The 27739-nt window shown below is 31.9% G+C and overlaps 1 protein-coding gene and 1 long non-coding RNA gene across 2 annotated transcripts; one reads left to right on the top strand and one right to left on the bottom strand.

Annotated features, from left to right (window-relative positions):
* Nucleotides 1-743: 743 nt before the first annotated feature.
* On the top strand, nt 744-23374 carry kdn (citrate synthase). The gene is made up of 9 exons (XM_085206600.1): nt 744-904; nt 7154-7315; nt 8281-8510; nt 8814-8970; nt 10780-10979; nt 18422-18554; nt 20762-20907; nt 21403-21565; nt 21942-23374. The coding sequence occupies exons 1-9, from the start codon at nt 860-862 to the stop codon at nt 22101-22103; spliced, it is 1398 nt and encodes a 465-aa protein (XP_085062726.1). The 5' UTR covers nt 744-859; the 3' UTR covers nt 22104-23374.
* A 1806-nt stretch (nt 23375-25180) lies between these two features.
* On the bottom strand, nt 25181-27384 carry LOC146527335 (uncharacterized). The gene is made up of 2 exons (XR_014879263.1): nt 26936-27384; nt 25181-26101 (listed from the first exon to the last, which is right to left on the bottom strand). It is a non-coding gene; the product is annotated as an uncharacterized LOC146527335 (long non-coding RNA).
* Between the last annotated feature and the right edge of the window lie 355 nt (nt 27385-27739).

The raw sequence follows: 27739 nt of genomic DNA, 5'->3' as shown, positions 1-27739 counted from the left end.
AAAATTAATTTTGAAGTCTTTTAGAGGTCTTCATTATTGTTGAATTTGGATTTAAAAATGTCTTCGATCTCTTTTTTATAATTGTATAGCACAGTTAAGTGTTATAATTAAAATATTATCCATGTTTTGCTATTCATTAAATAAAATTTTCTTATAATACCTTTCAATATATAACAACTATGACAGAAATAAGTGACAATAGTTTAAAAATGCGTAATATCACGTATATAATGTAGATAAATTTATTTTTAATGATTAGTTACCACTGTATACTGTATTCTTAATACATAAATTTCAAGTTGATTAAAAAAAGAAATAAACCAAAAAATATATAATTTTAGCACTACAGTGCTAGTACAAGTGACGCTGTTTAATATTCATTTTTTAAAACATTTAAAAATTTTAGAAGTTTTGTTCTAAATATTCCCTTTCGCTTAAATTACTAATTTAGTTAATATTCTTAATATGGCAACACTTAACCATATCAATTAACAGACAATAAAAAAAATCATAAGCTTACAAGCAATGTATGTTGATTTATTCTTAGAAAGCTAATTTCAAGATTAAAATTAAACATTTATTTTTCGTGTAACATAAATATTCTTAATTTAAGCACAACAAATTTAATTTATTTATTATTTTATTTATTTTTAATAGAGTAATTAATCTTAGTGCCATCTAGTACATTAGGCGTGACAACATTTTTAGTGCCATTTGATGCGTAACCAAACGTTTCACCTCGCCACCGTCCAAGTTGGCCAACATTTTAAAAATTAAATTTCCAGTTTCCACTCGCGAATACGATCGATAGCGAGGTGTACTCTAATTGTGTGTTGGTTAGCGCTCGGTGGGTTTAAAAATGGCTCTATTCAGGATCACCTCTACAAAATTGATCGATATACAGGTAACATTTTATTTTTTATAAATATATAATAATTTAAAAAATATAAAATCAGTCATATAACGTTCTATATAAAATTTATACATAACCTTACCACATTTTGATTTCGAAGTTATGTAATGTGAATGAAACTATTTTGGGATTAAGGGCACAAATATAGGTATATTTTGGATGTCATGTTCCTTTTAAAATTGCGCATATGCCGATATTTTATAATGTGTTATATAAATTCACGACGGGCTATTAAAGGATCCGCGCGTATCACTTTATAGTTGACTCATAGAGATTTTGCACACTAATATTATATTTATGAAATAAATACCTATCTATTATTAAAAATAAAAGATTTTTATATGTACTAAGATTATAAATTTTATTAATTAAACTGTTAAAAATCTTAATCCTTACAATAAATGTACATAATGCTTAATCTTCTAGTACTAATGGATCAGTTGTTAATTTCTTTTGCACCTGTCGAATGCATAGAATACATTTAAGTATAGACTGAAAATATTGTTACATAATGAGATCTATAAAACTTATTCAAGAAGCGATTTATTTTTTACTTCAAGCTTAAATACCAAATAACTTCAATTTAATGTCAAATACATATGAAGTAAAAATTGTATTTATCTAAAATTGTATGTTAAGTTAAAAATGCAAATATTTTTTAAGTAATACTTTTTGAGCTTGCATTTTTAATTTTGCAACAAAAACTCATTCTTAAAGCTTTTTCTTTGACTTGCTCATATTAAATGTAAAATGTGCCGGCACATGGTTAATAAATTCTCTTGTGTCGTAACGGTATTTTGTTCAAATATCCCCAATTCGAAGGCATGCTTGCTGCCAATTTTTTTTAGAGTGTTAAACTCCCGTCTATACGCAAAACAAAAGATGAAACCAAAAAAGTTTATTTCTCAACTTCTTAGTTTTAATACTATAACCATAGAATAATTCGAATATTAGTATTTTTTATAGTATAAAGTATTTTTTTTATTCTGACTTTGACTATGTCCGCAACCTCTAAGATAACCGGGGTCGTAGGTTATAAATGCGCGCCAAAATGTGATGTATCTACGATAATTGCATCTAGTATCATAAATAATAATATTCTAATACATCTATACAGTGTCTATTATGGCATTGTAGACATTCAAATATATTTAACGCATAATTTGAATAAGTATACCTTTTTCACGGAGTAAACGAAGGTCAACTTAAACAATTCAATTAAAATACTGTGGAAAATTTCCAGTTGCTGATGTTATCTTTAAATACATAAGGTTTTTCTGAAGAAAACAAATTCGTAAGTAAGTACGAATTGTACGAAAGATAGAAATTGCTATTTAAACATTATATATATATATCCATAGGTGAGAGAGAAATCATAATCTATCTTTGAGAATCTAAAGTGAACTTGTTTGTTCAGGGTCGTTTATAGCTACGGCTTCTTAAGGCCGAGCCTAATGCCTATGAAACCTTTTAAGATATATTCTAACTGGCACCAATTCTTAACGGATGTTCTGCGTAAGTGTTTAAAACGACTATATTCCTATGGTTCTATAGTTACGAAAATCTTTTAAACTCATACATATTATTTGTAAGAATATTTATTGTTTCAATTTCAGTCTCATTTACAGCATCTTAACAGATTTTTTCACGTGACTCTTGACATTGAATTCACCTACAATTTATTATCAGATTCTTCTATCTTATCACTTGGATGTTCTAGATCGTACCAGGCTGAAAGATTTATTGTCTTATCTTCAAAATGTACTTGCCAAATATTGTTTTTTATTTTCCAACGATCTCAACAAAATTCTATTAATTAAAATTTTGATATAAAAAAAAACAAATTTGTATTTGTTCTATTGTAAAAATACTATATAATTACTAAAAACCCAATAAATAGCGTAGCAAAAGTTCAAAATCCTATATTTTATAGCAACACAAAGTACATCCAAATTGTTTTAATTAGGCTACCCGGCTCTTAGATAAGCGGGCACGGGCGTTAAGCATCGCGCCGTGTTTCGCGATTAACCGAACTCAGTTACGCAATGATGCGAAGGCTATTCTAGTTTCAATGTCGTTGCACGTATTTTGGCGTCCAATTTCTATGACGTCATTGTTTTTACGCATGTACACATGCAAATATGATTGTGTTATGTATGCACATATGTGTATTATAAGCTTTTTGGGTACGTCTTTGCTCCGGATGTCTCATGAAAAAAAAATAAGAGTTGTCTTCTGTATTAGTATGACACAAGATACAATTAAAGTGTCTGATTGACTCCCAGACCAGACTTAAGGAGGTGTAAAATTAAACTTAGGGAGTATTTTTTGTTTACTGTTTAATTGAACAGTTGACAGAAAATACTTCTTAATTTAATTTTAATCTAATATTAATTTAATTTTCATTTAAATTATAAGTAAAGAGACTCGACTCTATTTATTGTTAAATGGTACTAATGAAAAAAAAATCAAAACGACCAAAGTGACGTAATGCCTTCCTCTAATAAGGAACCATCAGTTCCTGAGATTAGCACGTTAGAACAGCACGAATACATTTGATTATTAAACTATTAGAATAAAACAAATCATACATAAATAACGACGTCAAATCTTCCAAGGTACTGGCTAAGGTGAACAACGTCGCGAGCCAAACAATTTTAGTAAATTTCCGTACTTCTGGCCTCGTTGAAGGGTTTTTTTACGATTGCTGTTTCCTCGAGGAAAACGCATTTGGGTATTTGCTTACGATTCGTTTGCCTACTATCTGTTTTCCCTCTATAGCGGCTGCGCTATGACCTCTTTAGACCGACCTGAATAGGTATTTTTTTGTAGTTACATAATTTTTATATGAATATGTATTTAGAAATTCTGTTTAAAAAATTATAAAAATCGTAAGTTAGTTGCTCGAGTCTTTACGTCCTGTGTGAAATCAGATTAAACCATATAATGATAATTGGTTACATCTGTGGGGGATTTTTATATATCAATAATTCTTAAATTTTAAGTATTTACCCACTTTTAAATCCATACACATATGATAAAGCACCTTTCCCGGAGTACACTTAACGGTCTTAGCATTTACGTCATATTACACACTTGTCCCACTTCATGTTTGTTATATGGCATTTTGACCAAACGCAGTTTATTTTGCTTCTAAGAAGTAACTGCTTTGTTTCAAGCAATCATAAATTTTCGCAATATATGTTACTAGTCGTTGCCTGCAACTTTGTTTGGGTGGACTTCGAAAAGTTCCGTTTTGGGTACGGGTACGTTCCCATAGCAAATTCGAGAAATCCTCTTATAGTGCTCGCTTATACTTCCTAACCTATTTCGAAACCAAACTTCAAATTTCATGTGTTTTGTCGTAAGTTCATCATAATGTATGCCGAACGAATAAAACAATAAAAAATGGGTAAAACACTTTTCACCCAGAAAATGGATGAGCATGTTAAAATTGAACCTACAACCATCACGTGAGCAGTAAAACAATTCTATCAACCTTATCATATATATTTGATAACTAAATACTTGTAGCCTTGAACACACGTTGACTTTGATTCAAACGTGGATTTAAAAATGATTAATCAACCGGTTTTATCGAATTACCACATGTTTCTTCCGTTTGTTTGTGAGAAATAAAAAAAAAATCCATACGTAGTCCGTTGAAAAAATATATATATCATAACTTAAATCTTTAATGTGCCACAGCAAACTGTAATGATGGTTGTGGGTTCGATTCCCACTCAAAGAAAGAAATCATTTTTTTCTCCGCTCGCCACTCAACACAAAATCTCGGAAATTGGTTGAAAAGTTATGTGTTTGTAAGTGTGTCTTCAATGGTGGTTGCAGCTTGAAGTAAAAAAGTCTACAATATTATATTAGATCTCCAAATAAATGTTCTTGAGATTTATATATTAAGACGACAAAATAAAAATAAGTTGTTATAACACTTATTTTAATTTTAGTCTTTATCCTCAAAAAGTTAATTATATTCATACATAAGTAGGTACGTTACAAAGTATATTCACGTAAATGTAATAAAATTTCACGATCAACTTTACTACTTTAACATTTTAATACTAAATAAAAAACAACACACTATACGTAGGTCGTGGCGCAGCGGCACAAGGATGTGACTGTAACGCGACGATTGTGGGTTCGATCCCCACTCGAGGAAGTGAAATATTTATTTACGTTTATATTTTCATTTCCTCGCTCTGGTGTCGAGGCAAAGCGCGGCATAGAGTTCTGCCGTCTGTCTTAACACTAGGTTCCCTCTGCCTAACCTGCTGTGTGCGTGAAGCAGAAAAAAAATCTATACGTATCATATATATTTTCATTTTTTATATTCAAGCCACTTGTAGTAATGTTATTTCTATAATGTATTACCTTTTAATACTCACACGGAAAATTATAAAAATACGATTATACGACGATTATAAATTACACTAGCGATCCGCTCGCGGCTTCTCCCGCAAAATCACGAAAGGATTCGTGCGTTTTTACATATATTATAGACTCTAATGTGGCTTCGCTCGCTTAAACTTATTTTGATATTATAGCCAAAGGATATTTTTTAAAATAAAAAGTACTCTATGTGTTTTTTAATACCTCTAAGAATAAGTGTACGAAGTTATCGGTTGAGTAGTTTTGGCGTGAAAGCATAACAAACAAACTTACATTCACATTTATAATATTAGATGATAAACAACCGTTTGTTTCAATTATCCTTGTCTTATAGACTGAGTTCTCAGGGTCTTCAGACCTACGTCATTTTAGCAAAGCTGAAATTTTGAGGATTAAGAATCTAATATGTCGTTAAGACTGTATGCGTGCTTACTAACTTGAACATCTTTGTCATCCTGTGGTCTTATATAAGGGTATCAGAACTCTAATTAAAAAATAATTAAGATTTTGTTATAATTTAGAGAGAAATAATAGTTTTTTTGGATTTTAATCGATATTTCTCTAACAGATTAATCAAAGTTTTACATCGGTGTACTCACTAACAATATCAATAGCATTAAACTCTGGCCCATCCTGACCCAAGATCAGCATTGATTAACCGTTAACCGGCGATTGTTCCATTGAATTGACGTTGCCTTTTAATTTGTCTGCCTTTTATTTGTTGAAGAAAGTGTCTATGAGCGTATCTTTACATTATATTTATCTGTACATAATATTATGAAAAAAAAAAAATAGTTAACTTCACGCTTTATCTCTAGCGGGGTAGTCAGAGAGAACGGAGAGCCAAACGCCACGGTTTCTACATACATCTTTCATAAAAAAAAAATGATATAATTTATTTTGACAAAAATAAATATTAGATCTAATAATGTTTTTAAGGAGGGATGATCCTATTTGTAGTATATACCATTATTCTTTTTCTATTAAAAATGTATAATATAAGATGAAAAGTAAAACAACGGTGGTTTATATCTGTCTGTACCAAAGAATAATAAGAATTGCGTACTGTAGGATCTGAAACGGTAATGAAAATGTCATTTACAGTGTGCTGTAGGTTATTTATATAAATTTGGTGTTCGTAACGTCTACCAGGTATATATCTATATATATACGAGTAACACATATCGTAAGCTTATAGTGTAAATTAGCTCAATCCGTTTTTCGTACTTTTCTTAATCTATATTTTTATAGTATTCAAAAGCTTAAAAAATACAAACTTCACCTTTATTTTATTTCATATAGTTGAGAATACAAATTAATTTTCGTTACTATGAGTACATAGTTATTTAAAAATGTTTTTGTCTCTCCTGATAAGATGCTTAATAAGCTATTATTAAGATTGATATGAATTATTGATTACATGCTAATAATGTGTATCAGAATTTCATGGTAAATGTCATTATTTATATGCGCGTTGCCCTTTTCTTTGATAGTGCTAGTGGTACTGCGGGGACACCCTACGAGTCATACTGATTCACTTTCTCTCCGAATAGGGAATCTAACATTTCTAATCGGGTGACAATATTTAATTATTTGTAATTTTTAACATACATTTTTATGTACGTAATAATACTGAGAAAAGAGGACATAAAACACGTTGTGCTTTGATTTGTTATAATTAAGAAATCATAAGAAATCCTTGTTTTGCCCAGGAAAAGAATATAATGTGAGATATTTATAATATGTTTCTAACTACAATATAATACATTAATTTACTTTCTATTTAGATATCTTATTTATTTTCTCATCTTTATTATTTACATTTCTTTACAGAAAGCATGTCCAACGGCAACTATTCTGTTAAGAAATTTGAGCGCGGAGCAAACCAACCTGAAGAGCGTACTTCAGGAGAAAATCCCCAAAGAACAGGAGAAGATCAAGGAATTCCGGAAGAAGCATGGCAACGACAAAGTCGGCGAAGTCACCGTTGACATGGTGAGTTTGTGTAAAACTAACTTCTACCTCTACCTCTAACCTCTAACTAACAATACAAAAATAATTCTCTGATTCGGATCGCTAGTTCATTATCATCATCATCATCAAACTGTCGTCGTCCACTGCTGGACATAGGTCTCTCCAATGGCACGCCACTGAGCTCGATCTTCGCATCCAGCCGTCACACCATCTAGCGTCCTACATTACTTAATATTTAATTAATATCAATTATTGACTATTTTTTAGGTATTAGTTTTACCAATTTAGATATTAGTTTTTTCAATAAAATTAATTAGCCATTTATGGAAATATATAACTCGTAATACTTACCTGCTTTAATTTACTGGAAATTAGATGATTACCAATAATTTGAATATGCTATCATTGAAATTATCGTAAAATTACTTGTGACCTTAAAGCATCCTAATTACATAGTTATTTACAAGGAAAATGGAGTTTTATGTTGATACAACACTAATTCTATCACTATTCACTTCACATTCAACTCATTTATTATATACTAGCGGCCCTCCCGCGGCTTCGCCCGCATGAAATACATGATTATTCATTTAATAAACAAAATTGACTGACAGTTATATACAGACAGTTATATACAGACAGTTATATACAGACAGTTATATACTAGACAGTTATATATAGACAACAGACTATTGGTGTCAATGAATAATTTAATTTATAATATTCTTTGTAAAATAACTGTAATGATTGCAGATTAAAATCGAATCTTTAATCTTTGAATTCTCATTAGCAACACTCCTTACATATGCTCCTTTATCCGCTGCTTAAAAGTTTGATCATTTTGAACTGGGGAAGACAATATTCTTATAGTATAAACCTGATGACTCGTATATATACATATTCATCTTTTTTTTTAATTACTCATGATAAGACAATCAGGACAAGGTGTAATATTAACATTTTAATGGTGTTTTTTTTTACCGTAGATGTACGGTGGTATGCGTGGTATCAAAGGTCTAGTATGGGAAACCTCAGTGTTGGACGCCGATGAAGGGATCAGATTCCGTGGTCTCTCAATCCCGGAGTGTCAACAACAGTTGCCCAAAGCGAAGGGAGGGGAAGAACCTTTACCTGAGGGTCTCTTCTGGCTTCTAGTTACTGGGGAAATACCCACCGAGGCTCAAGTGAAGGCTTTGTCTAAGGAATGGGCGCAAAGGTTGGTGTTGTTGTGTAGAATTGATAATGTGTATTTTTTTTATTCTACGGTCTTCGGTTTTTATTATTATACACTTACACTGTTTTGCTTGACTGTAATTGAAAAATAGTTTATGACAATACTTACGAATTTGACTACTTAAAAAAAAATGTATGTATACACATTTTTATTTATATTCTAAGCAAATAAAAAGCTGAACTCATAGTTTACTTAACAGAAAATCCTTTAATTGAATAGATTCAAAAAGTGTTCTCCTTTGTTCTATATTTTTTACGAATGTCTAAAATGTATTCTTCCATACAGGGCCGAGCTCCCAGCCCATGTTGTAACAATGCTAAACAACATGCCAAGTAAACTGCACCCAATGTCTCAGTTCTCGGCAGCAGTAACAGCACTTAACAGTGAGAGCAAGTTCGTTCAGGCCTACTCTGAAGGAGTACACAAGTCTAAGTATTGGGAGGTGAGATTTTTTTATTTGTATGTGTTTTAATAGTGTTTTAGGGTAGGGTATGCGATTACACTACTTCTAGTGCACTATGTATGATATACATAGGGAATATATAGGGTAGAGAAGGTATGTAGAGTTCAGAGAGAGAGTTTAAGTTGGATGGGGTCTCACTGTATGTGCGATGGTTGTGGTACCCATAATTTATAATGAAGTACGTCAATATGAAATCAATTTGTATTATTCCCAAGCAATCTTCGTTAATATAAAAATTTATAGGAAATAGGTTTTTTATAGTTCTAAACGAGCTGTGACAAGGTCGCGTTATATAATAAAAAAATAAAGGCCGCTTTACATTTTCTTTGAAATCGAAGATTATTGTTTGTGGAATAAGGAAAATCGATTTTTAAGTAAAGCCCTTGAGTAATTATTCAGTTTAGTTCTAGTATTTGATGAAAATATAAAATGCTTAATAATTAACTTTTTATCGACATATCTCATTAATACCTAAGTAAAAAGTAACAAAACGGGTAATATATCTTTTTTTTCATTAATTTATTTAAATGAAATCGATGTTTTTATAAAGGTGCGTTAAAAAAAATGATAATTGATGCGACTACCAATAAAAAGTGTTAGACTTTGCCCAATAATGTAACAAGCGTATCTATGTTCGAGAATGTTCTAAAGTAAATATAATATGTCATTACGTCATAACGTTATTAGTTTTTAAATGTATTTTAATAATCGCCATATTGGATCTGTTATTTACCTAATTGGTTTTGCTGGACAGTTTTGGGTTCAAATCCCATTTAAATGTGTATTTATTTTAAGTGTCTTTTTCACCAGTTCTGACAGTGTCATATGATTCCGTCACTACAATTCTTCTAAATAGCCGAAAAATGAAATATAGAGTCAAATACGGAGTTACGAGTCGAATTAATAACTTTAAATTCATATATTACATATTTTGTTATAGTTTTAAATATTCTAAATTATAATTTAACTTAAAAACAAAGTCCAAGGGCGTTTGCCGTTTACCATTGCCCATTGTTTTGTGAGACACGTCCTGGCGTTTAACTTTTCACGGCCACCGGTATCTAATAATCGTGTATAGCTATTTATAACTTTACACATGCTTACAGTTGTGATGTTATTACGTTTTGGTTGTGGGTTCGATTCCCGAGTGATTTTTTACTTTTAGAAAGATTTAAAGGGAATTAAGCACCTCTTTAGGTACATAATTAATGTATCTACGTTTTTTTAATTTTACTTTTAGAAGCATTTTTAGTATAAGTATATAGTATATATAGTATAGTATAAGAAAGAATATGTACGAAATGATTAAAAAAAATTTTTTAAGTAATTGAAAATGACAATAATTGTACAGCGTACAACTTATGGTTTAACTTTAAAGTAAAATTTTCTTACTTTATTTATATTTAAAGTCACTTTTAAGAAATGAGATCGAGGAAACGATCACGTCCAGATAGCAAGTGGGTGAAGATTCTATTCTTGTTCAAATTAATGTAGTTTAGACAAAATATAACATACACTGTCGACACTATGATTTTTAATGTAAGTAAAGCCAAATGTTGATTCATATAAAAACTGTCAAAGCAATGATAGTCGAGAAGGACTGGTTCACCAACCACTGTAAACAAAGATCGAATAACACCTAACTCGTAATTGTTCGTTCATTCACAAAACACGGTGTTGAGTTCCGCCAACACATAATATTATTATATTACATACTAAAATTGCGGCGTTAAATTACTCTACCCAAACACACAACATACAATTAAAACAAAAAACAATCCTCAACAGTACGTCTACGAGGATTCCATGAACCTGATCGCCAAACTACCCGTCATAGCCGCCACCATATACCGCAATACCTACCGCGACGGCAAAGGTATAGGCGCTATCGACGACAACAAGGACTGGTCAGCCAACTACTGCAACATGCTGGGCTTCGATGATCCTCAGTTCACTGAGCTGATGAGACTGTATCTTACTATTCATAGGTATGTGATATTTTGTTTTTTTTCTTTTTGCAGGTTTTGTTTGAGTTGTGGGTTCCCCACCCACTTCGTTGGTATATACTAGGCCTCTCTGTTCTAACTAATAAATACTAGGTCCCCCTGTTTTGCTATAGGGATAAAAGCTTAAAAAACATGGGGATAAAAACTTATTTTATCAAATATTTTAATTTTAATATTTTTCTAATCGTAAAAACCCACCCCGTGATGGGTTCGATACCCACTCGGGAAAATTTAATATTTTCATTTACTATCTCGGGTAATAAGGCGAAGCGCGGCGTGGAGATCCGCCACTCAACAAGTAAATTATTTGGATATGAGGGAAAAAAATTGAAGCTTGCTATGAGATAAAATAACATTTTAATACCAGTCCATAAAGCTTAATATAATTTAGTTAGACAGTGTAAAGATGAGTTTCGAGACCTGAGCTGCAATATCTAATTAATACAAAATTAAAAACATAGTGATTGCTCACTAGATTCTTCATTTTTCTTTTGCATGATGCGGGTAATATACTAAGATGAAAAATAAAAAAAATAACGAAATGTTAAAAAAGATATGATAATATTCGATTAGAATGTACCTATCTTATTTACTTTCTTCACTTTATAACAATAATATGGTATAATAATTTAAAATTGATCACTTTTCATATTTCATTGTTACTACAAGAGAACAATGAAACGCGTATATTATTATCTCTATGACGTAACTGAAAATAAAATGTATTGAACGATGTATATACTATAGGTGAATACATACTATCAGTAAATGATATTATATAATATTATAATTTAATGATAAATAATTTGCTTAAACATTATTATGATTCTTATATATATATATTTAAATTTCAAATAATATTCCTTAATTTTTTAAGTTACCAAATAAAAAACTAAATAAACTACTTTTTTATGTCAATGTTCTTTGAATGTTTTTTTTATTGTCAATATAGAAGAATACATGATCTTAAATAGTATTAAATACAATATTGCTTTTGTCATCTATGAGCAATGTAGAAGCAAACATTGCTTTTACTAAACAATACTTTAATAGATATAGAAGTATAAATAAATTTAATAATGATAAATAATAAAAGAAATGTTCTTTTTTTGTTAGAAAGATTGACTTAAATATTAATTTATAATGCGAAAGAATAAAATTTCCATTTTCCTAAATCTGTATTAACTACACATTACTGCTTTGACTTATCGTAAATAAATATAATATTCATAGCCAGTAGGTTCTTTATTTTAATTGAAAATTTACTTATTTATTACTAATATTAAAAAATATATATAAAAAATGAAATGGCAACCATCAAGAAGTCCACGCAGACTAAGCTTGTTTGCTAAGTGGGCAACAACTTATTTTAATTGTAATAGAAATTAAACCTCAAAACAAATTACAATTGTTATAATATTATTAATATATAAAAAAATAAGAAAGAACCTTCTAGAATTTAAACGTGTCCTTGTGTGTTTACTAAGTTAATAAGACATTAAGAATAAACACTAGAGTATTCTAACTATTTATCGCGCTACATATAATTGCTTGCAATGTCGTCGAACAACACCTTCGACTCTGTATGGAATAAAACGTTTCTTTATACAAATAATATTTAGAAAAGTATTAAAATGGATTACTTTCTGTATCTGTATTTGTGTTATTTGTTGTATAGTGGCACAGTTGCTATACGGTAAACATATGTACTGGTCAATGGTTAGGAGTTCGAACCCCATTTGTGGTGGTTTTAAATTTTATTAAACATGTATTTGAGGCCAGCCGTGGCGCAGGGCAATCAACTCTGCCATGAAATGTCCAATGTTTCTAGTTTAGTAATATATCACCTAGGTCTCTACATCTACATCATAAACTCTACGAAATAGTTAATAATTTAAAAAAAAATCATTTATTTATTTAATTATTTATTTCAACACTTTATTACACCATAACAAAATAAAATTAATGAACTAAAACACAAAACGAAGAACAAACATTGTTTATTGCTTTGCGACATTTATAATACTTGTTACATGAACAAAATACTAACTTGTAATTGCATACAATATAATATCACTGCACTTGCGAATGTATCCATACATATTCATTTAAATACATTTCTCTAAGTGAATCTAGAAGAAATAAAGTATTGTGACGTCATTATGTCCTATCATATACATGAGTGTGTTTTCCTTATAGGTATGTGTGTGTGCGATTGTGTGTAAACATTATAAAGTGTTAACACTTACCCTTTAGAAATACGATCGTAAAGTAATATATACCTTCGTATTTCTTTGCTTTAGCAACAACGATTTGTCGCGCAATTAAACATGTGCGGTAACTTTTGCTCGTATTTATAAACCGCTCTCAGCTCTGAGATTTATCTTGAGACGCTAATTTAATATTATATGAATGAAAAGGGCATATCAAGATCGCTCTCAACATTGTTCTCAGAATTGAGAGCGACTATAGATGCGTGTTTTGTTATTTAAACTAACTTCTTTTATGTTTGATTTTGTTTATTGTTTCAGATAACGATAACTATAGAAAATATGTAGTTTACTTTTTTAATATAACGTTTATATAATATGTGACCTCACATTGTTTTGTTAATCCAACGTAATATAATAAAACATAACCCTTCAAATAAAACATTTTAACAGACTTAACTGATTGAATGCTAAAAGTATAGAACGAACTTTTTTTCCACTTTAATATTTCCAATACAGACTTCAATTGAATTCAATCACTTAAGTGCATATGTTGTCGATCAATTTTAAAGTCAGGGGTGACTTATGATATCATGTCATACACATGCACGTTCTTCTTTTTTTTAGCTTCACGCTATATCCCGCATGTAGCAGGATAGGCAGAGATACCCTGTGTCCCGCACAATTAAAGAGACATTGCAAGTTGATTGAAGGAACTCAGCGCTGCGAAGTTACCGGAGCGAGGAATTAAAAACAGTTTATACCCCTTGAATGGAAATCGAACCCATAACAGTAGCGTTTACAGTCCACAGTGCCACGACCGTCTCACGGCACGTTTCTCATTTGTACTAATATTGAATGAACGACCATTGGTTTTGTTAACCAAATTGAATGCTATTCTGCCTACGTATACTGCTTAGCGAATATTACATATAATGCAACTGGCCTTGAGACGTCTTTATAATGAAAATTGCTTTTTAAATTTGTTGTGTAATTTTTTTATGAGTCATGGAACACTTGTTCGTGTTGAGTTTAGTAGTTATGTTTGTTTAAGTGTCAGTCAGTGCTATATGTTTTGAGGTTGTTGTTGTTTAGGAGGAGGGCTTAACTATTTAGATTGATCTAAGCTTGCGGATTTCTATTTATTCTTCAAGCATTAAATTAAAACAGAATAGAAGTTTTTTCTTAACATTTTACAATAATTTTTGTATATTTATCATATTGGGATGAAATGAGAACGTTGGGTACTATCGTAGTGTATAAATTTATCGTTTTAATAATAAAAACATGAAATGAACAATAGGCATTTGACAACAATTATTACTTCGATATATTAAGCGTGGAATGGAAAATCAAGAATTTCACGCTCTCTTACTTTCGCAATACAAAAAACAGCTTCACGTTTTTTCCGGCATAGCATGTTAGGCAAAGACAAGTGGTAAGACACTCCGCTCCTCACTCACGTGTGAGACACCTAATTTCGAGACATTGAGTGTTAAGTGGCGGGACTCAACGCCGCGTTCTGTCTACCAGAGCGACGAAACAAAGATAAATATGATCATGTCTTCGAATGAGGATCGAATCGGTCGGCCTCAAAATCTAAATAGAATTATTAATATTGATATATAATAAGCTATTTTTAAGATATTTTTCATTTCTAATTATACAACTCAACACATGCATTACATAACATTATACTAAATAAAAGAATAAACACTACAACAATTGAATACACTATTATCTCTTATTATAGGATTTACTTTATCACGTATCTTCATGAAATATCAGCATAAACATTATCAGTTCCATTGATAATTGGTGATAACACCATCAAAATGGATGCTACGCTTTTTATCGCCATTCAAGACTGTTTGCGAGTGATATCGCGTTGTTGTAACGTAATTTAAACCAGACGTACAGACCGCATTGCGATGTTTTAAATTTTAAATATTGCGTCATAGATGTATTGTGAAAGTTTTAGGGATGTATTTATAAATCGCTCTTAAGTCTGAGATCGATCTTGAGATGCCGTTCTTATTCATAGATAGATTATAGATAGAGATTCAGAGCGAAGAAATGAAAATATTTAATATTTCATTCCCCCTAGTGGCAATCCAAACCCATCGCGATTATAGTCGCACAACTACGCCACGACGGGATCGACGTTCTCAGTTTTCTATATGAATATAAAAAAAAAATCTGACAGCGATAGAAGTTAATAAATAATAGCTTAATAAATAATAGTCTGATACAATTAAACTCATTTACTATATATAAAATCTTGTCAAATTGAATTGAATGATTATATAATATCTATAAAACCTCTATATACTGGCCGTCGTGGAGCAGCGGCGCAAGGGTGTGACTGTAACGCGTAATTCTATTTCTTCGCTCTGGTGTCGAGGCAAAGCGCGGCGTTGAGTTCTGCCACTCAACACGCAATTCCTCCAGAATGCGCCAGATAGTTGGGAACGGAGTGTCTTAATACTAGGTTCCCTCTGTGTGCGGGATAAAGCGTGAAACTGTTTTTTTTATTCTCTATATATCAATCTGCTTACTTGTTACTTGTGAGTTGAACGCCGCAGATGAAAAACAAATTTGTAACTACTGAGAAACAGATACAACGATTGGTTACATAATTATATTACGAGTAAATGTTGATTTAATTCAAAGTCAAGTAAATAAAAGATATACGCACCAAATATATGTAGGTATATGATGTGATCCCATTCTAAGGAGTATTATGTAGATAAGGCTTATCGTTTTAGCAATAGCGATTAAGTAATAAAATGTACGTGTAATATATAAAAGATATATTAAAAAGGTATATAGAAAAAATAGAGCCATGTAATTTTATGTACGTGTCACTAGAAATGCGATCTCTTCATAGGATATGCGGAGTTAGCTTAGCTGATCGAATCCGCAATGAAGAGATACACAGAATGGCAGGTACTAGCGAGGACGTCACGGTGAGAATGAAGTAGAACGTGCTCAGCTGGTTTGGGCACGTCCAACGAATGAGTGATGAAAGAATGGCAAAAAATATCTATGATGGAAAAGTGAGTGGTAAGAGAGATAGCGGAGACTTCAGTGACCTTCGAAAACACAGTATCAAAGATACTGGAGGAAGGTCACGTAAAAAGCATGAGGATCCCCCGGAGGTCATGTATGAAGAGGTTGATGACAGTGGACGAGGCGAAAGAGGCATGTAGAGACTAGCGTTTGGCGCTCCGTTCTCTCTGACTACCCCGCTAGGGATAAAGCGTGAAGCTATGTATGTATGTATGTACGTCTCACTGTATTGCGACAGTTGTGGGTTCGATCCCCACTCAAACGAATCAATTATAAGCATTATGTTTATTATAATTATAAAAACACGGTGCTAATTTTCGTAAATAGACACGTAATGGCTTTAGGACAATTCTAAATTTTCTGGTGGTGCGTGCGGAACGGATTATCTTTAACACTAGTTTCTCTATGGGGAGGGGTACAGCGAGAATCTGAAAAAAAAAAGAAAATTTATGTTTGTAAATTTATATTCATGGGTTCAGATTCAGTAAATTAATTAACAATATTTGTATCTGTTTAAACAATCTTTAGTAAAATCACTCTGGCTTTCTAATATTAAACTAGTACTACAGGGTGGAATTGTCTGCACCACTTTAAATGAAACCACAATTTTCACTACTCTATAAAAGCCTCATATAATTCGGAAAAAAAATAATTCCCAAAAATGAAAAAGTTATTTTTTCAAACAAAATAAATAATAAAATTTTCGTTTCAAAATAAAACGCCATTTGTAAAGTATAACATAGGCACGCACACACTTACCTGTCAAAGCGGCAACGTCGCATACGTATGTGTGCGTGACACGAAATACAGGTATGGATAAAAATCGTGAAATGAAAAAAAAATCCTACGTCTAGACTGTTGAGGTACCTTGATTAATTTTTTTTAATTCTGGGTTGGAAATATTTTAGCCTACCCTCTTCCACCCAGTATAATGATATAGTGACATATATTTAAGAAAACATTATCTGTACATACCTGCATTTGAAATCGAACCCACACCTTTCTGCTTTACTAAACTCAACTAAAATAACCAAGAAAACTGCATTATTTTTCATACATTTTCCCACCAGCTAAGTCAACGCCCTTTAGAACCAAGTTATATAAGTGCCGGGCGTTTTCGGACGTCTTAAGACGGGACATTGTAGGATGGTTTCATAAAAAACGGAATATTTATAATGTGGCATGTTTCGCGACACCGGGACACACAAGCGAAAAACGGGACAGTCCCGTTCAAAACGGGACGTCTGGTCACGTTATGCATGCGTAATGCGTACGTTGATGTAATGCCATTTTTGTTTTTTTGTTATTCGAAAATGATTTTGTTAGAGTTAAAAATTTTAAATATATCTATAATTATTATTGTTTTTTATTTTGATTATTAAATATTGACATTTTTTAGTCTAACGAAAGAAATTATGTTGCAAAAGTATGGTCTAGCTTTTTATGCACATACATTGTATGAATTGAATTTTCATGCTTTTCACACCATAGTTTAACTTGTTTTGAACAATTTATGTAATGCAATAAAAAAATCCAAAATGGAAAAACTAGAAGAAATTACTTAGTTTCCTTTTAAATTTAGCCCGATTGAATTAAACATTACGGTTATTATAAATATTAGTCATTTGGTTAATTAATATAAAATAGCTTTACAATGTAGTATTACAAAACTAATAAAGAAAGATAACTAAAGTGGGCTAAGTACGGTACTTAACCATCGTTGATAATATTTTATATTTGTTACGTGTTCGTGAACGGTTTTAATATAAATAATGTATTATTAATAGGAGTATAAATGTAAAAATACTTTGTATATAAATATTCGGTTAATTTATAATAGTTGTTTCATTTAAACATTAATGATTGTACAATAAAATAGAAACATAAATGTATGAAATATTTCAATCAACTCCTGCATCATGTATTCACTAGACTAAGAGACACATCACTATTCTCCCCATTTAACGCTCGACACCGCAGCAAAGAAATGAAAATATTAAATATATCATTTCCTCGAATGGGAATTGAACCCACAACCGTCCGGTTGAGTCACCACTTTTGTGGCACTACGCCACGACGTCTTCAAATAAAATTAATAAAATTTATATGATATAATATTAATAAACTAATATTATTTTCCAGTGACCACGAGGGAGGCAATGTATCAGCTCACACCACTCACTTGGTAGGATCAGCTCTTAGCGATCCTTACTTATCTTTCGCCGCTGGACTCAACGGCCTCGCTGGTCCTCTGCACGGTCTGGCTAACCAAGAAGTAAGTTATTTGTATATATAATAAAACATTTAGTACCGATTTACGTAAAACCACCAATTTCTTAGTTTTAAACCAGCTTAACATCTAAAGTTTGTTTCATCAAAATCGGTTCATTAAAGAAAAAATATAGTCATTTGAATGAATTCAAGGCATGAGTAAATATATAGCAAATATATAGCAATCCATATCTTATCTATACTTATACTTATAATAATTTTGTATTTGTTTGTAATTAATCTGTATTTTAAACCGACTTTCAAGACGAGGAGGTTGTCAATTAATTATTTTCGATTCGATATTCGATTAATTTATTTATTTTGGATTCGATTTCGATATTGAATTATTCGATTCGATTTGAAAGAAAGAATATTATAAATCCTTCCCCAAATCAATAATTCAACATTTAAGGCTGTTTCTGAACGAGTAAATTAAATTATTTATTGACATCAACACATTCGACTGTCAGTCAATTCTGTTTATTAAATTAATCATGTATTTCAAGCGGGCGAAGCCGGGGGGAAGGCCGCTAATTAGTTTAAAATATAAATTATTTGTTGTTTCTTTAAAGAAATAAGAGTGTAAACATTTTCTTTTTGCTTTTTCTCATTATTTTATTTAAATAAGTAATATGATAGCCAACCCTAGCTAGCTAGGAAAGGAACCCACAACTATCACATATACAATCAGATATCCTCACTGCGTCACTATGCGTCAATGCGTCAATGCGTCGAAAGTGCGCAATTTTTTGATAATGGCCAAAATGTTATCTGAATCTTTAAATTTTACAGATGATAACAAGTTACATAATAGACTCTTTATCGCAAACCATTTTATATGGGACTATATCTATGCGTTCAATTTTATTGTCAAAAAAAGATGTTCTATTGTTAAAATACATATATCGTGGAGTAGTGTTTGTGGGTTCGATTCCCGTGCGTGAAAATGAATTATTTTTAAAATGCGAGTTCATTCTGCGCAATCTACTATCGACTGGAAAATATTACAATTTTAATGGATGTCTTTATATAATACTAGCGGCCCGCGCGCGGCTTCGCCTGCGTAAAATACGTTATTATTAATTTCTGTCTCCACGAGTACCTACGTCCTATAAGTGACGTCCATGCAAAATTTGTGAATCCAAGCATTTGTAGTAACGAAGTTTCATACAAACTTTCAACCCCAAAAACAACCCCTTAGAAGTCGAATATTGCAAATTCGCGTCTTAGCGAGCACCTACTTCCTATAAGTAACTCCTATGCAAAATTTCAGATTCCTAGCACATGTAGTTTCTGAGATTTCGTGATGAGTGAGTGACCTTTCGATTTTATATATATAGAAGATAAAGACATGAATTTATTTATTTTCTTCTTATTCATTTTTTTATCAAATCTCGAATTGTATTATATAACACTGTTACTCAGTATAAGTAATCTTATACAATCGTAATTTTCATAATATTTCTACATATAAGTAGAAATAAATAAAGGGAAACATCTTTTAGAACAAAGGATACTTACTATTACAATGTTAATGACGTGTTGAATACACAAACGACTGCTTGTTAGCTTACATATTGAATCTCGAAACTCATTTACTTTGAAAGTACTTTGTCAAATATGATGTGTTTTTTATAATTACTTCTGTAAATCATAGTTTTATTATATTTTTTTTGGCTGTTACAAGTGCCGTCCTAAGTCCTAAGTGAACTACGTGAAGCCAAGAAGACATGTAACTTCAAACAAAAGGACAAAGACATTCTTAAAATTAAATAAATCTGTTTCACGCTGTATCCCGCACACGGCAGGGTAGGCAGAGGGAATCTAGTGTTAAGATACTCCTTTTGCCTCGACACCACAGCGAGGACATGAAAATATAAATTTAAATGAATATTTCATTTCCTCGACTGGAGATCGAACCTACCTACCAGTCGATTTTGCAGTCACACTTTCTGCATTTGCGCCACGATTGGCGCTCATTAAAATAATTATTCTTAAAATATAGTACATAAACATATAATACATTTAGAATACTAATACTTAGTGCGTAGGGTTTCCAACGTTTTAAACACTTTGCAGTAGTCCGTGGTAACGGTCGTCTATTTGTTGAGTTTCCGAAAATGGTTAATATTTTGTACATAATTTTTAATTATTTTACGTGTAAGAAAATATTCAATACAAATAAGAACACTTTTCCTTGTTTACTCTTAGGTACTGATTTGGTTAGAGAAATTGCGTAAGCAAGTAGGCGATGACTTCACAGAGGAGGGACTCAAGGAGTTCATCTGGAAGACACTCAAATCTGGACAAGTTGTGCCTGGATACGGTCACGCTGTACTCAGGAAGACTGATCCTAGGTAATTATAATACTTTATGTTAGAAAATATTTTAAATTTAATATTAAATTTTAATAATATTTTAAAATATTCATAAAAACCTGAATTTTTAAATTTTAGTACCTATATATAGGAGATGCATTTTGAAAGATTAGTTGCATTCGAATATGGAAATTTTGTGAAAGGTATAATATAATTGAATTTGGTTTTTGTGAACCCCTCTAAAAAATTCAGTTTCTATATGAATTATTAAATAATAACAATAATTCATATAAAATCCTATCTTGCCAGCATGCAGTGGAAAAAAGTGTCACATAGACATACGCAACAAAACCAAGTTTAAGTATTCTCTGCAACATGCCATGACACTAATTTGGAGGTGGGCCGGCCACCTTGGAAACAAAAAGTGCCCCACTGGGAAAAGACAAAGGGGACGATCAACATTATCATATAAACACTACTTACTGTAGAAATGAATTGGTAATAATAATAATATATAAATATTTATTAATCCAGATACACCTGCCAGCGGGAGTTCGCCCTTAAGCACTTACCAAACGACCCACTGTTCAAGCTAGTAGCGGCCATATACAAAGTAGTACCACCAATTCTAACTGAGCTCGGCAAAGTAAAGAACCCATGGCCCAATGTGGACTCCCACTCTGGTGTACTTTTGCAGGTATGTATTTTTATATACAATTTATAGGCAAAAACGGTGTTGGGTTCCGTCAGTTAACAAGCAATGTTAATTAAAGATGGAAAATAGAGAATGGAGTGTATTAACTGCAATTTCGCTTGGAATAAGCGTGAAATTAAAAAAAATATATGCATTATTTTTCTATACTATTATGGTATCAAAAAGACGACCTGCTATATAATCACGAATTTACAAATATATATATATATAACTTCTTATTCTTCTTCTTATTACTTATAACATCTTATTATGAACAAAAATATGTGACTCTTCCTTATTAGACAGCTTGACAAATAAAATATGAACCCGCGACTGTCGCTTAAAGAAATTATTAAATAATTAAACACTCTCTCCACAGTATTACGGCCTCAAGGAAATGAACTACTACACAGTAATGTTTGGAGTGTCGCGCGCCCTAGGCGTCCTCGCGCAACTCATATGGTCCAGAGCCCTAGGTCTTCCCATAGAGCGGCCCAAGTCTCTGAGCACTGAGCTACTTATTAAACAGCTCGGCAAGTAAATTTTACTTTTGTAAATAGGTCTTGAAATTTGGCTTTTGTTTCATTGTATTTTTTTTCTATTGGTTGGCATGGGCGTAGTAATAAGGGGAGGAGGGGGGCGTGCCCACCCCAGAAATTTTACTAATAAAAAATTGTCCTGTAAAATTAAAAGCTGTTCAAAACTAGAGCCCATTCCCCAAAAAAAAACAAGCTTCATACGCCCATGTTCATTGGTATGTAATATTATGTTGGACTTATGTAGGAAATTGGTATATTACTGTACTTATTTGATATATTTTTGTCGTTCTAATAAATTTGAATTAGAAATGAGAACTAAAATTTGAACTGTAGTTTAGAAAGGTAAGCTAGAGTAAAGCTGTAGATGACAAATACAATGGAAAGGCCAAATTGGCTTTGGTCTGACAAAAAATTGGTAAAATATGTTCACATTTATCACAGTAATTTAAACGTGACATACAAATAATGTTTTTTTACAACTATTTAATTCCATACTGACAGTCAGTCATTATTTGAATGTCACGCACAACAGCGTCACACACAAAACCATAAGTCAATTTTCTTTTAATAATTGAATTTAACTGATAAATCAAACTTATATTTTTTCTTTAAATCCTTTTTTTTGTATTAGATTGTAAGTGAATGTTTTTTTGATTGTTATATTTATATTAATTAATGTTGTTGCTATACTGTACTGTACTTTGTACTTATCTGTGATCGTATATTGTTTATATTTTGAATGCTTTTTGAAATGAACTAAAAAAAAAACAATGATTTATTTTTAATTATGGCGTTAAATTGACTAGGTCGTGTGACAGCTGTTATTTTAGCTACGTAGTACGATTTTAGGGTTCCGTAGCGAAATGGTCAAGCTATTGGACATTCTTGTAGAGAAAATAAAGGAAAGAGAAAAAAATCACTCAGTATTTTCACTTAAAAGTAATTCTAATTGCTTTAACAGTTCCTTTATTTATTCACCATACTCCGAAAAAACATAGTTTTACTCTAATATTATGTAAAGTTACCAAAGTATTGATGTATTTGTAATTTATTTGCGAACCACTATAGAACATGTTTGTTATATTTAAGTTTACTAGATATTATTACACATAATTATGTTTGTTGATACGTCTGTACGTTGGTAATAAAAATTGTATTCAATTCAATATGTATACATGGCTGTCGTGATGTTAGTATGAAATTATGAATATTTTGACATGGCGATAAACCATAAATTGACAATATTTAAAATAAAGTGGTATGGTGTAGTGTATTTTGTGTGTTTTATTATGCAATTCTGAATGTTCCAAATCAAATCCCCATTGCAACAAGTAAGAAAATATGGTTTACGTTTATATTTCCATTTCTTTGCTCTGGTGTCGAGGCAAAGCGCGGCGTTGAGTTTTGCCAGTCAATAAGCAATGCCTCCAGAATTCGGCAGAAAGTGGGGAACGACACAGTGTCTTAACACTAGGTTCCCTCTGCCTACCCTGCTGTGTGCGGGATACAGCGTGAAGCTGATTTTTTAAATTTAATTTAAATATGTATATACAGGGTGAGTCATATTGAACTTTCCGATTTCAATAAGGTGTGTATTAAAAACAAAGCGACATGCAGTAAAAATTATTTTATTGTTTGAAAGCACATAACATGCAGTTTTAATTTAGTTGGTTTTAAAAATGATATCCTGTAAATGTCTACCTCCATTGACCACACACTGCTGAAGCCTTTCCCGGAAGTTGTCCATTACTCGTCGAGTCATATTCAGCGGAATAGCATTGATTTCTTCCGTGATTGCAGCCTTCAGTTCATCGATGGTTCGGGGACGATGCGTGTACACCTTTTCCTTCAGGTAACCCCAGAGAAAGAAATCGCAGGGGGTTAAATCAGGTGATCTCGGCGGCCACCCAACGTCACCTCGCAAAGAAATGAGATGACCGGGAAACATTTGTCGCAGGATTTCCATTGAACGCCTGGATGTATGGGCTGTAGCACCATCTTGTTGGAACCAGATGTTATCGTTGTCATGATTCTGCGTTAATTCCTCCAATTTCGGTTTCAGAAAAGTTTCAAGCATGTCGCAATACCGAGCAGAGGTAACTGTGACGACTTGACCATCTTCTTCAAAAAAATAGGGACCCCACACACCAAACTCTGCAATAGCGCTCTCTGCTCTCTGTCACTCGAGGGCTGTGAAGTGGTCGTTCGTGTAGGTTTCGTCGGTTATTCTCAGCCCAGTATCGTCGACCAATAGCAAAATGTAAACGGAACGCACGCTGTGTTGTGATCACGGAGCCGCCATTTTTAATAAACTCTTCAACTACGAACGCACGATGTTGTCCCGACCAAGCCATTGCTCACACTAAAACTGCATGTCATGGCGCGTCTAATGACACCATCCCCACCCTTCTACTCCTTCCCTTCTTCGTGCAACGTCCTTCCAAAACCGGAAAGTTCAATATGACTCACCCTGTATTTGTTAAAGTACTTTATCGACTAAAATTTTGATTTATTAATTATATTTATTCTAAACAGATCCAGAAATAAAGAAATGTGTAGAAAGTGAAAAAGGGAAAAACAATTAGACAAACACTTTAATTTTGGAAAGAAGAATGTTTTTTAAATAAAGTGAAATCTGAGTTTTATTGAGTACTTAATTAGTGTAGTAGTAATATTGTGTTCGGCGGAAAGTGGGAAACAAAATGTTTTAACACTAGGTTCCCTCTGACTACAATGCTATGAGCAGGATGCTGCTTATAGCTGATTTAAGAACGTAAGTTGTTTATGTAATAAGTATGGAAATTACTATGTGATACAATAATTAAATATAAAGGCTGTGGTGGCAAAGTGGAATCGCTTATGGCTGTAATCGCGACGGTTTTAGGTTCATTTTCCCCTTGGGGGAATTATATATTTAAAAAGAGTACTCCTATATATAGTAGTACTCCTTAACGATCCCTTAGTCAGTTAAGGTCCTAAAAGCTGATTCTACTTTTACAAATGTTTGATATTAAAAGCGATGATTGTAATTACTGATTTTTATAAAAAAAATAAAGGGAACGGAAAATTAGTGAAACACTTTCTTTTCAACACAATTACTATTGGAATGTATTTATTCAAAAAAATATACTACAATCAATTATTTTTTTTACATATAATAATACAAAAAAATCATAAAATGTGAAAATAACATTTATCTGTTATAAATACTTTTAAATTTTAGTTATTATAATTAAAACATGTCACATTAATATAAAAAATGACTAAAAACCGTTTTTATATAAAATTTAAAGAACAAATTAATTTAAAGCGTATATTAGAGAAACAAACATTTTTTTTAAACAATCCATTTCTTTTTCTTTCTTCCGCCTACCAATTACATAAAGCGCGGTGTTAAGCACCGGAATGGTGAGTCGGTGTTGGCCTCATTGTAACATTAATATTTTGTATAATTTTAAACTTACATTAATTAATCAATCAAACAATAGAGAATAAACATTTTTTCAATTCATGACTTTCTCTACCTTTAAATTTAAAAATATACAATACTAGCGGCACGCTCGCAGTTTCACCCGCGTGAACTATGTTATTATTAATTTCTGTCTCTATGCAAAACGACGTGACGTCTATGCAAAATTTGAGACTCCTAGCATTTAGTAACGAATGACAAAGACAAATGTCATTAGTAACGAAGTTTCATACAAACCTTCAACCCTAAAAACAACCCCTTAGAAGTCTAATATTACAAATTCCCGTCTTAGCGAGCACCTACGTCCTATAAGTAACTACTATGCAAAATTTGAGATTCCTAGCAGTTGTAGTTTATGAGATTTCGTGATGAGTGACCTTTCGATTTTATATATATATAGATTTAACAATGGAATACATACAGTTTTATTTACATTTTTAACATTTTTTATATACTAACATTTAAAAATATACTGAGGTACTTGTGATTCTCCATTCGTCGGCGATAAGTAACGTTTATTTAAATTCCAACCTGTAATTATATGAAAAAAATATATAATAATAAATTGTTGCCGTCGTGGTGCAGTGGGATATCGTTTAACGGTAAGCGCAACGGTTATTGGTTTGTATCCAATATGGATGAATTTAATTCATGTCATGTCTTCGTTCTGAGAGTGTCTTAACACTACCTATTATTTAACAAAGCAAAGTACCTACATTTAAATCTACATAACAATCTTTGACTTTATATATGACAATACCCTTTACGTATTCTGCCACATGCGGAATACAACGTGAAGTACTAACCTAACATAGGCGTGTCGTGTATATACTGACCTAACGTAGGCGTGTCGAGCTCCCACAAGTTCAATGGTGGAAGAACCATATTAACAAGAGACGGATCTAATATCAATTGTTTTTTTTTTAAAAACATCTCAATAACTTCCAAATATCTTGTTTCATTGAAAGTTTTCTAGCAAAAAGAACGTACTGTTACATGTAATTAGAGAATATGTGAAATATTATCATTGATAAGAAAACCAATGCAGGAAAACTGTAACAAAGGAAGTCTGTATTTTTATTCTCTCTCTCTCTCTGTATTGTTATACGTTTTTAATAATAATTTTCAAATTTTATGCAATTTCCCGCTTTGGCAGTACCAAATACGGTGCTGAGTTCCGCCACAAAATATCTAATAACAATATCTCGAAACTTTGGCAATACTTACGTAAGCAACAGAGTGTTTTAACTAGATTCTAGAGATGCAAAAAAGTACCTACTAAAGTTAAGTATATTATTACAAAATTAATGATGACTGTATGATAAGTTAACTTTTACTGTTTTATAAAAATAATTTAGTACATACCTGTTAAAACTATGAAATATTGTTAAAATAATAACAATTAAATATAATTGGAAATAAACAATTCACCAAATATACATAGTTTTACTTTAAATCACAAATTAATGTAATAGGCAAATAGCAATAACAGTGACCGGAATGACAGATGAGTAATGTGATGAATCTTACAAAACCAGAGGGTAGTAAAATAAATTTAAAAACATTCATGTCACCAATTTGCATATGTGGCAAGCAAACCTTTTAGTAATCTTTCCTTTGTTAGGAATACTGTAAAATTATTTATTGCTTAGAGATATATAAGCAACATTTTGTTTCTAAAATGTCTAAAAACAAGGATGTAATAGTATCGAGCTCTTCTGGTGAAGAAGCTACACCTACTCCAAACAAAGTGAGTAAAAAAAATTATTAAAAAAAAACTTATAGTTATAACGCGCTCACTAACGTGTATACAGAGTATCTATTATCTAAGCATTTGTGAAGGCTTAGGTATAGCGCGCACTAGTGATTTTTGTCACCGTGACTGTTGCGTCACTGTCACCGTGTACATTGCACTAAATGAAGGTGCGCGCATTTGGATACGTGACAATTGGGTGACTTTTTGTCCGCGGAGGCCGGCAACACGCCGGTGACGCAACTGTCACCGCGTCCATAGATTTGTATGCCCGTGCGCGCATTAGCAACTAAATGTCACCTCCCCCTTGCGGTTTCCATACTAGTCGTCTTCCGCATAAACATGAAACAGCAGCGTATTGCATTGCAGCACCGAATTTTTATTTCAAGAATGGCGTCAAGTTCATCACCAAGGCA

The sequence above is a fragment of the Heliconius melpomene genome, chromosome 21, assembly GCF_056956725.1.
Source record: "Heliconius melpomene rosina isolate 202511_hmr_F chromosome 21, ASM5695672v1, whole genome shotgun sequence".
Taxonomy (NCBI): domain Eukaryota; kingdom Metazoa; phylum Arthropoda; class Insecta; order Lepidoptera; family Nymphalidae; genus Heliconius; species Heliconius melpomene.
Note: the sequence above shows the minus strand (reverse complement) of the source record. Positions and strands in the feature narration are given on the sequence as shown.

What these genes read in the sequence shown, in the direction of transcription:
- kdn (XM_085206600.1), top strand. Translation starts at nt 860, where the DNA reads ATGGCTCTATTCAGGATCACCTCTACAAAATTGATCGATATACAG. An exon ending in CAAAATTGATCGATATACAG is followed by an intron (nt 905 to 7,153) that starts GTAACATTTTAT and finishes ATTTCTTTACAG; the next exon opens with AAAGCATGTCCAACGGCAAC. An exon ending in CTGTATCTTACTATTCATAG is followed by an intron (nt 10,980 to 18,421) that starts GTATGTGATATT and finishes ATTATTTTCCAG; the next exon opens with TGACCACGAGGGAGGCAATG.